The sequence below is a fragment of the Pseudochaenichthys georgianus genome, chromosome 19, assembly GCF_902827115.2.
Source record: "Pseudochaenichthys georgianus chromosome 19, fPseGeo1.2, whole genome shotgun sequence".
In the NCBI taxonomy this organism is placed as follows: domain Eukaryota; kingdom Metazoa; phylum Chordata; class Actinopteri; order Perciformes; family Channichthyidae; genus Pseudochaenichthys; species Pseudochaenichthys georgianus.
This window is the reverse complement of record NC_047521.1, coordinates 7,302,989-7,314,559: the sequence shown is the minus strand read 5'-3', so window position 1 is coordinate 7,314,559 and position 11,571 is coordinate 7,302,989. Positions and strand designations below refer to the sequence as shown.

General features: G+C 39.9%; 1 protein-coding gene across 1 annotated transcript; it reads right to left on the bottom strand.

Moving 5' to 3' along the window:
• Positions 1–1,958: 1,958 nt before the first annotated feature.
• On the bottom strand, positions 1,959–3,116 carry ccr10 (chemokine (C-C motif) receptor 10). The gene is given in 1 exon segment (XM_034108082.1): positions 1,959–3,116. A coding segment is annotated over 1 exon segment (1,158 nt).
• Between the last annotated feature and the right edge of the window lie 8,455 nt (positions 3,117–11,571).

Sequence of the window (11,571 nt, the reverse complement as noted above, 5' to 3'; positions counted from 1 at the left end):
CTACTGTAAATGCTTTTAAAGGTATGCTACGATTAGCCCTTCATGAAACATGTAACTGTTTTACCTGATGCTATTGCTGATGTGATTATGCTTCTTGCCACTGCACAAATGGCCTTCTGTATTTATATTTGAATTGTATGTTTTTTTTGTTTAATGCCTTTGTTTTATGTTGAAACTTGTTGTGTGCCGTGTTGGTCAGGACTCCCTGGAAGAAGAGATCTTGTATCTCAATGGGACATTCCTGGATAAATAAAGGATAAATAAAAATAAAATAAAAAAAAACATGAGGTTGTGGTTAGTGTTACGTCAATCTGTGGCTCTGATCTTCTGCTTTTGGTAACCTGATATAATAGGACTGAAGGGAGAATGCGACCAGATAATGTCTCTGTGACTATGTTTAGCCATAAGGACAAGTGACTGCACTGGGTATCAAAACTCAAGACTTTTTGGAAATGTGTCAACAGTAATCAGCTATTAAAACTCATGACTGCAACTAATTTGATGATTTTGTTGTGTCAACGTTTAACCAAATACTCATATAAATAATATATATTTTGATTACGCTATAGCAAGAGAACAGAAGAAAAAAATCAGTTAAAATTAAACCTAAACCCACATCTAGGTGGTTTAACCACATAAAGCAGAAGTAGAAAACCATCTTAGCTAATGACTCTGAAAGATTTTGTATTATTTGCTGTATTTAAAATTATTTTATTCATCACTCATATGTCATGATATGTGGGGGGTATAATTAAAACTGTTTTGTACCCAGCCTGAAAACTTTAAATGCCTAACCGTTCCTGTAGTTCGTCTCTCTTATGTGTTCAGAAATATATTTAAATATCTCAATCAGCCAATTAAAAGAAAGTAATCTACAAATAAAAATTACAAAGGAAGGGACAAATGGGCCTAAAGTAATTTAAAATGGGTTATGAGACAAAACATAAAAATGCCAATTAAAATATAATCAATGAGTCAGATGACCAAAATAATTCCAGCACATACCATGATAATGAAAACAGTTTTATTAACAAATTACATTTAAAAACATGAAAGAGCGAAGTACATTAATATTTACAAACAAGTCTGTCCAAGTATAGCATTTACAAGTGTATTATACAGTGGAAGTACTATATTGTTTCGACCAGGGATCAAACTTAAAGGTGGGGTAGGTAATTTTGGAGAAACCGGCTCGAGTGCGCTAGAATTTGAAAATACACAACTGGAAAAAATCTGCCACTTCCTTACAGAGCCCCTCCTCCAACACACACGAACGCGCACATGACCGATGAGGGCAGGAGATAAGTTTGTGCACAGATGGAAGGCTGACAGGCAGGTAGGCCATCCAGTTATTTTAGCCGGGCCGGCTAAAATGATTGGTCGTGCTCTTTACAGAACTACGGCTTCCACAGATTAATTTGTTTTAATGTATTTATTGTCAAAGCATTTAATGTATTCATTGCTATCGGGATGTTAAGAGCATTCCATGGAATATAACAAAAACTGTTTCTGAAATAAATTACATATCCCACCTTTAACCTTTTCCCTACTTACATTTTACCGAAATGAATGATGGCCTCCCAAGTATAAAATGACACACACTCCCAAATAAAAAAAGGCATTACATCCGTCACTGTGTTTGACAAAGTGATTGCGCAATCTTTTGTGTTTTCTCTCGCAATTCCAGAATGACCAATTCAATCACAGATGTACAGTATGTTTCTCTAGACTTTGGGTCACCTTCCATCCTGCTATGTTTTCCTCTCCCAGGTAAACAATTAAGTTGGAGCCTTGGTTTCGACACTTGTATTTCATACAATCGTTAATGATGAAATGCACACCTTTGCAACCCCTTCTAATTATTCAGTTCATTTCTTCCAAATAATAACACATGATGTATACTTTATACTTATAATTTAAAAATGGAATGTAACAAATAAGGTCCACATCATTAAGTATTATTTGGTTCCCGGAAACTGAAATTTGATGGTAGACATGGAGCTGCTGCTTTCAGGGGATGCTGGTGAGCAAGCTGAGAACACAGTGAGAGCGGGGGAGGTGGGGGACATGGAGTTGGAGCTCACTGTCTGTGGCGCTGACCGGACCCCCTACTGGCATCCTGAATCGTACATGAGCCTCACCACATCATTACGGAAGCGCACGCCTACCAGAGCGTACAGGATAGGGTTGAGGCAACATCGGGAGTACGCCAGAGTGCAGGTTATGTACTCCAGCAGCAGACCGCAGAGCGGCCCCGCCATTTTACGCGACAGCACCACAGTGTACGGCAGCTGAAACACCAGAAACACCACCACCAGCGCCACCATCAGCTTCAGGGTGCGCTGCTGACGCCACTGCTTCCCCCGCCGATTTTTGTTCCCTTCCCACAGCACTTGAGCTATCAAAGAGTAGCATGTCACCATAATGAAGAATGACAGGCAGAAGACAGCAATGATGGCTCCGTTGGTTGACATCTTGGCTGCTCCACGCTTTAGCATGCCGCAGTACGCTTTATCCCAAGACACTAACACTCCAGAGTAGAGGATTTCAGGCAAACTCAGGAGCATAGCAACAAACCACACAGCAACAGCGGCAACTTTCCCGCCTGTAACAATGCGACTGCGCAGCCGGTGCATCTGTTGGGCACGTGCCACCACAATGTAGCGGTCAACGCTAATGCAGGCTAGCAGGAGTATCCCGCTGTATGTGTTGATAGCGTAGCATGCACGCAGAACCTTGCAAAGGCCATTAGGGAAGATCCAGCCTAGGTGCGTATCGACAGCCTGCAATGGGAGCGTGAGGAGCAGGAGAAGGTCGGCCAGCGCCAGGTGGAACAGGAAGACGTCGGTCATGGAGCGAAGACGGAAACGGCGGGAAAAAACTAAAGTGGCTATGACCAGGCAGTTACCCGCCACGCCCAACAGGAAAATCAGGCAGAAGATGCAGGTCTGGAACATTTTGATGGTGAACTCTTGATCTTCAGCATCACAAAGGCCTGATTCATTCTCGTTGAAGTATGTGGAGTTACTAATATTCCACAACGAGTAGTTTGAAAAGTCATAGGTTTCTGGGTAATCATTGTAGTCATAATGGTCTTCATCATGGCGGATTTCCATTGCTGGTGGGGAAAAAATAAGAAAGGTTTGAAAGAAGAACTCTACTTGTTTTTACATCAAAATGGAATTATGGATTATAAATAATTTTTTCAAATCCACAGAAACATTATCAACATACGGATTAACCAATTCAGCTGCGTTTTTTCTCATTTTAATGCCATTGAACAAGTCTTTTGATCAGATTGACAGCTACGGTGAGACGATCTCCCGTAAAAGCCCCGTAAAGGTACGTGATGTGATGTCTGTGTTTGCTTCCGCTGTCACGAGTTCGGATCGCTCAGTGATGATACTAATACCTAAATAATCTGTGGAACCTCAGCTTTAATCGGATATCTTGTATGTGCAGCTACGATAAGTAATAACGGTATATTTTATCTTGAGTTCTGTGCCAAAGTGCGTCAGCATTTTTCGCTCAGGGGTCATTTAGATGTTTCTTATGAGACTTGTGTTTTGTTTTGGTAAAAATGGTTTGTATCGTCAGTTAGCTGAGATTCTTCCCGTTAATCTGGTATAACACATTAATAGGTTCTTAAATATTAAGATGACCTGAGACACAGTGTTGTGAAGAAGAAAAAAAAAAGCCCCCGGCGAGGGGGGCTTAACAGGCTAAAGAAGAACAGTGATACTATTGAAAAAAAGCTTGGAATATTCTTTTGTGAACATTTTAGCTTTGGTGATCCCCTGACTTTTCATCTTTTTAAAAATATATATTTTTTAAATTAACGAAAAAGTATTTGTTGAATTACCATGAAACTGGTCTGAGACATGTTACCCAATGAATGGTCATATTGTCTTTGTATCCACAAATATAAACCGAATGTAAGGGTTGATGGGGCCAATTTTGTCTAGTATAGGAGTTTTGACACTAATTACCATGTCATTAGGACATTTCTTTCATGGATTAGTATCTTTTTGATCAATACATCTGGCATCAATTCTGATGTGTCACTACAAGGCCACGTGTTAGCGGTAAAAGAACTTCTGCAGCACGGCTGCTATGATTATCTTTTATTATGAGTCAGTCTGGGCTTCTACGAAATGCCATAGTGAAACCAAATCGTGTGGACTTATCATTGTTTGAAAAAAAATGGGGCTTCTTATGAACATTCGCCCGGTTTGATTTTAAGCAGAAAAATGTACTTCATGTCGCTATATCAGGACATAGCAACTCCTCCTCAATCAGATTGAAAGTTAGAGACCTGCCGCTCTGTTTCTCAGTTTCACTTAGCTTCTGTGATATTTGAGTCATTTTGCACTGGGTTGCGTGCTACTGGCACCAGGTCGTTGGCACAGGGGAAGTCGTGGGTAGCGCGAGCCTCTACATATCAGTCAGTGTCGCGTGCCAACAGCCTTTATAGGCAGTTTCCACAATCACCTTTTGTCATTTCATCTTCCACTGTACAACTTGGTTATGTCTGCAAAACTATGCGCATATTACATTTTTCTCTTTATCTTTTATTCTTTAATATCTATTTGATGGTGGATATAGGCATGATGGTATTTCCCTTGAAGGTAAGAGGAACAATAAGACGCTGATGAGGTAATTTGCCAAGTAAAACATCTTAAGCAAACTGCAGTCTATAAGACTATATTACAATGGTTCTAATCATACTTTAAATCTAGGATGCCAAAAATGTGTAAAGGAGTTCAACAACGGTCAACTCTTGGTCCACTATTATTTACAACTCTATCAAATAACCGCATCTCTCACTGTATTCTAATGTCAATTATTATGCCGATGATAATGTTCTGGGCCGTCAATTCAACTCCTATTGAGGCCCAAAGTCTCCTCACTCTTTCCTCAATCATATGTGCGCCCTAAATGCAGAAAGAAAAAACGAATTATTGTATTCCAAACATCTAACTTTATCTTTGGTTATAACGAAAATGTATACTGAATGTAGAGGTTATGTGGATTATCTGTAAACAGGCTTCCGAAATTCAGCATTAAATCTACCCTAATAGTGTTAGAGTCATACTACACTCCACTGTTATATGGAACATTGTATAACAGCTAGAGTGGAGATGGGAGAGTGTGAACGTGTGAAAGTACACAAAGTCTATAATTGTTGTTTTTATAATCCATGCCAAGTTTCACGAACGTTTCTCTCTTTCAAATTCTTGGAGGACCATCATATTTAAAAGGGAAACACATTGCATGATATTTGTGTAAAAAAGCTTTATCATAACAGTTTCAAAAGTGCCTCCTTTTTCTCATTGAAACGTTTCAATTTCAAAACATTTTGACAATTATTCATTTATTTGTTCATGTATACAGATTCTTATATTAATTTAACAGAATATGAGCGATTTATGTAGGCTCTAATTCGTGATTCACCATAATTGCAACAGTTTCTCTAAAATGATGGTCCCCAATAACTCATTTTAAATAGTGAGGTTTTTAAATCAATCAAATAAAATGTGTATTAATTCAAAATGGCTACATGTAATCTAGTAATAGTCATGTTAATTAAATGTATATATTTAAAAATAGTAATTTTTTGGTATTCTTAACTATATTTATTCAAAGTGAAACAGTCAATCAGTTATTTCAAAAGTCCCCAGAATTTCTTAGTGACCTTACCTGTGCTTTTTGAGTAGTTCAGCATGTCCAGAGTCCTCCTCCTGTTCCTGAGGGAGAGATACAGAGCCTGCCACTCTTAAAAACAAGCCTGAAGGTTTAACCCTAACCCTACCCAGCCAATGAAACCAGCTCTGTGTTTTGCTGACCAATAATTCCCAGAAGGATGTGATGATGCACATGTGGTACTGTCATATCTCTGAGACTGACTCTGTAGGATGCATATGATCTCTCATTTGGAAAATATCTGATTAAGAGAAGTGTTATTGGCATCCTGATTTGAACAATGTTACTTCTAAATCAACAGATCAATGCAACCATACTGCATGTATCCAACACTGCAACTGCACATAGATATTTGTCATGACAATCTGTATTAACCTGTTAACCCCAAGGACCCCCTCGGCGGGTCCCTTTTTATCTTTGTTCACGACACTGTGTCTCAGGGGATCTTAATATTTAAGAACCTATTAATGTGTTATACCAGATTAACGGGAATAATCTCAGCTAACTGACAAACCATTTTTACTAGGGATGCACGATATTGGTTTTTTGAAACCGATACCGATACCGATAACTTCCTGCTTCTCAAGACCGATACCGATAACCGATAATAAAAAAATGTACACCACTAATTATTTTAACACATTTTTTTCCTTGGCCGCCCCGTAGTTTCAGAGCGCATCGAGTTTAAAATACCATCTACAAGCTGATGCTGACAGCCCCGCTCCTGCTGCCCGCTTGTGGCAGGCCACACTTCCACGCTCACCGGCAGGCACCGACTGGCCATCTGCAGGACCGGGAGGGTGTGGTGCGAGCGAGCGAGAGAGAGAGACCTTACGTGCATTGTTGTTGTTAGCATCTGGTGCTAGCTAGCTGCGCTAACGGATATAAGGAGCTGTTTCAATGAAAACAGAGGAGCGACATTTCGCCACAACTGCGCCGAGCACTTGACTTTATGCAGGAAGCAGACAGCGGGACATTGTAGGAGAAGTCAGCACACTCAGCAGCACGGATAGTGCAACATGAACGGGAGGCGTGTGGCGTAGTGGGTTGTCCGTAGGTGTTCGGATCAGGGGGTCACAGGTTCAAACCCCGCTGCAGTCAGCATGTCGTTGTGTCCCTGGGCAAGACACTTCACCCCACATTGCTCCTGTGGGGATTGCCCACAGTACTGAGTATGTAAGTCGCTTTGGATAAAAGCGTCTAACAAGTGACATGTAATGTAATGTAATGAGTGCAGCTTCCAGGCAGCTCCGGTTCAAGCATATGCCTTCAGTTGCACATAGCTCCAACGCGTGCGCACACACACACACACACACACACTTTGTATTGTATTATTGTCTTCGTACGCTTCGATGGCGATGTTTCAGGTGACTGATCAGGTTCGAAGTATTAGGGAGCGCTGGATTTGTGAAGAACTCCCCTCTTCCTAAACCACTAATACCACAGTACTGGCAAAACGGGAGGAGCCGAGTGAAAAACAAGCGCCCCTCATCCCAATCCACCCACACCGCAGGATCTCTTTCTTTCTTTTTACCCAAAAAATATATTGTATATTATCGGGGCTATTAATACTGTTATCGGGTTTATCGGGATGACGTCATAATTCCTAATATCGGGCCGATAATTATCGTGCATCCCTAATTTGTACCAAAACAAAACACAAGTCTCATAAGAAGCATCTAAATGACCCCCGAGTGAAAAATGCTAACGCACTTTGGCATATAACTCAAGATAAAAGACACCCTTATTACCTATCGTAGCTGCACATACAAGATATCCGATTAAAGCTGAGGTTCCACAGATTATTTAGGTAGAGTATCATCACTGAGTGATCCGAACTCGCGACAGGGGAAGCAAACACAGACATCACAACACGTACCTTTACGGAGCTTTTACGGGAGATCGTCTCACCGTAGCTGTCAATCTGATCAAAATACTTGTTCAATGGCATTAAAACGAGAAAAAACGCGGCTGAATCGGTTAATCCATAGGTTGATAATGTTTCTGGGTAATAATTTTTTTAATTTATAATCCATAATTCCATTTTTATGTAAAAATCGGAGAGTAAAAGTTAGCTGCGAGCAAGGGGGGCCAGAGATAGGTCAAATGCACCCAAATTACCCCAGAAGTGTTTTTTTGGACGGACACAATCATTTACATATTTTTACTGTGTTCAATCTGAATTTACTTTAAAATAAAAACATCTATATTGACTCTGACACTTCTACATCCAACTCACAGGTGTAACCTTGCTTTGAGATAAAAAGATTATTAATTTAACCCTTTTAGAAGGGAAGATATGGTCATTTGTTCTGGGAATGTCATTTTCGAGCCTGAGACCTGAAAAACAGGCTCGGTGCTTATTAAGTAGATTTATCTTAAATTTCCACAATCACCGTTTGATTTGCTCTACATTTTATAATAACAAATATATATGTTCTTGTACAAGGAGACACATTTCAGGTAAATACACAAAAGGCACAAAGTTCACAACATCAAGCTGCAGGTTCAACGGGCGACCAACATGTGAAAACATGAGGGTGTGTCTGCTGACTGGCACCACAACACATTCACAGCTTTGCATTGACCTCTTTTTAGGGCTGTATGACTGTTTGTTGAATAATCAAGCAAAATAAAGTTCTATCTGATTCAGCTCTGAATAATTGATCCTGTAACTTCTCATGCCCCTTTCACACCAGCGCCTTTTCAGCTCCGGCTCGGAGCTAGAGCCTGAAAAGCGCCGGGTTTTCCAGTTCACACCGGAGCTGCGCCGGCTCTTAGCTCCGGAATCCGCTTCATTTCCAGCTCCAAAAAATTGTCGGTCCAGAGGCAAGAGCTTTGGAGCTAAGAGGCGACGTCGCTTACGTCTCTCTTACGTCGAGGCGTGCAGGAAACTAAACCCACCTCCCATGGGTCGACTGTTATGCCTGCCTACAAGCAGTAGTGCCTATAACACACTTTATAAAGTCAGGCAACACTAACCAGGCTTCGTGTGATTCTGTTTATTTGTGCCTTACTTTGACCATCCGTTCACTGTTATCGATCATTGTGGAGAGAGGTGTTGTTTTGTATTATTGCAGCTATCGGATGCAAGTAGTCAGTTTAGCTTCGGTTGCTATGCTAACATCACCCGTTTTATACCAGAGAAACTTTCATAACAGCGTTGTGATACCAAACAGCGTCAATTCAGACTGACACACATTCACTTAGGCTAAGGGAACTGGGGAGATGCATCAGCTGCTTGTGTGAGTCGGACAGTGAATACTTTAGAGCGGCCGCTGCAGTGTGAGCTAACCGGGAGCTAACGGGAGAAGAAACTCTGTGGAAGAGCAGCCAGCACTGCAGCGGTCGGTAAATGCTGCAGAAACACATTAATAAACAATGAACCACGGCACTCTGGAGCAAAGTATAAGGTTGGAGAAGTCGTTATTCAATTTATTCTGGCTTCGTGTGATTAAAAGCAACACGATCATCGACCCGACGCAGTTGTTGTTGTTGTGAGCTGCCGTTTGGGAGCAAATCAGCGATGTAAACGGTGACGTCATGACGCAGCAAGGGCAGCTTTGGGGCGCCAGTGGGCGGTGTGCACAGAGCGGGAGCTGAAAAGGGAAACCGGAGCTGAACCAGAAAAGCTCCCGCTCGGAGCTAGAAACTGAAAAGCGCTGGTGTGAAAGCCGCATTAGAGGCAGGTCCCAAGAGCAACCTTTTTGTCTATATTCAAAGCTGAACTTGCATTTAGTTGAGCTCTTTCTATACTAATAGTGGTGCAGTGATGAAAATATAAAAAACTGTTCACAAAGAGACGAGGGAACCCTGGAGTGCTAATACACTAACTAATCTCCGGGTTATGGACTCATTCCTGCCCCACTCTATAGAAATCAAGACATGTTCTCCAAGGCTGACCTACAAAGAGATTACACTAGGGCAGACATGTACGATTTATTTCCTTATTGTATAATATAATGTGAAATTCCAATCACAGCTTCAAAAAGTCCCAATGATATTCAGTCTGCAAATACTGATATAAAAACAGAAACACCAAAAATACGTCTACTTTAAGGAGCAGTTACAAAAAAGAAAAATGACTTTAATGACAAAACGATAAAAATGAAAATACAAATATTTGCAGAGCTCACCGATTACGCGATAGGTTTCATGGTTGTCACTTTGAAAGCAACTAAGCGGTGTACTGGTAGGCATTCAGTCAAAGGGCTAACACATACTGATAACCACAGGATATTTAAGATTTTAACCAAACCGTAATTGCTTTGGGCTGTAAGAGATAATTCAAATCAGAACCAGAACCTTGTAGCTTTGAGGCGACAGTGCTAATCAATGCACAGCACAAAGACGCCCTGTATTTAAAGCCACGGACAGATCTACCAAGAGTTCAGCATAATGTTGTTTCTTACTAAAAGTCATACAAATGTGAAATGAATATCCAGATTACGATTAGAATAATAAAACATATCACCAATATGGTAAATGGTTGACTATACACATCTGCCTCACATGGAACAGATAGCATTATTAGCATGTGTTTGTGCATGTGGTGAAAGTGTTACAAAGTGTGTGATAAACCACGCTGAAAACATATAGTGAGATGGCTACAGAGGTGTTAACGTTGATGATCGTTTAACCACAATGCTTGCCTCAGTTGTTGGCACCAGAGCATGAGAAAAATGTACAATTTTTTGATAAATGGTTTGTGCCCATGACAACTGTTTGGCATGGTTACAGCTTAGCCCAGGTGTTGACTGTTCTTGATCCATAGTGTGGTTTTGTATATGTGGTTATTGTAAACTATAGTGTGAAACTGGTGACCCAGTGTTCAACCTGTAAACACAACAACCAGGTTGAACGGTGATTGGCTCCTCGGCAGGATGGCTGTTTCTTTCTTAAATGGTTCCCATCAAGCTTTAACATTACTCAGAACTACTTTCTTTTTTTGAATGTATTCAAAAAACTTATTTTCATTAGGTTTCAGACAATTATTTGGTCTCATAATGCATACTTTGTTAAGGAATTTCTGAGTTGAATATAATAACATGTTTCACTGTTCAACAAAAAAATGTCATCAATGCTTTTTTAGAGGATTGATGTGCCATTCATCAGGACATTATTTGCACAATTAAAAGCTATTAGATTGGCAGAACTTTATGTCAGTAGGTCACTAATAAAATGCTTATTGATCTTAAATCATACCTTTTATTAAGTTTTCCTTGATGAAAAAAACGATTTACTTATTGCCATGACCAAATCATAAATGCCAGTCATCAGTGCAACATCTAAGTACAGTAGATTCAATATAATATCACATAGGAGAACAACTGCAAATACTCCCACATTTGAGGCAGAGAGATTTGATTTTATCTCAATTTTGCTTGAAGGATAACACATTTTTTTATTGGATAATTAAAATAAGTGACCATAATGTTTCCTTATAACTCATGAGGTCAGTTGTAATTAACCTAGACCAGGGGTCTGCAACCTTTTTGACCAAAAGAGCCATTTTGCCCCCTTTTCTAACAATTTGTTTTGTCTGGAGCCGCAAAACATATTTGATAGCTTATAAAGTTGTATTTATTGTTATATCATACACACAAACTACAGTTTTTTTGCATTTATTATTTATAAAACTGTTAACCTCTAATAAGAAACAAAGAACTCTTATAAGGAGAATTAAAAAAAATACACAGGCCTACTTTAAAATAAATTAAACACAGCACTTGGGGAGTCCTCTGCACATTTGAAGAAAATGAATATAATTAAAATGGGCCCACTTTGAAATAAATACAAGATACGAAACATTTTCAACAATGCAACATTTAAATAGTCCTACAAATGTTGTACTTGTATTTAATTGCC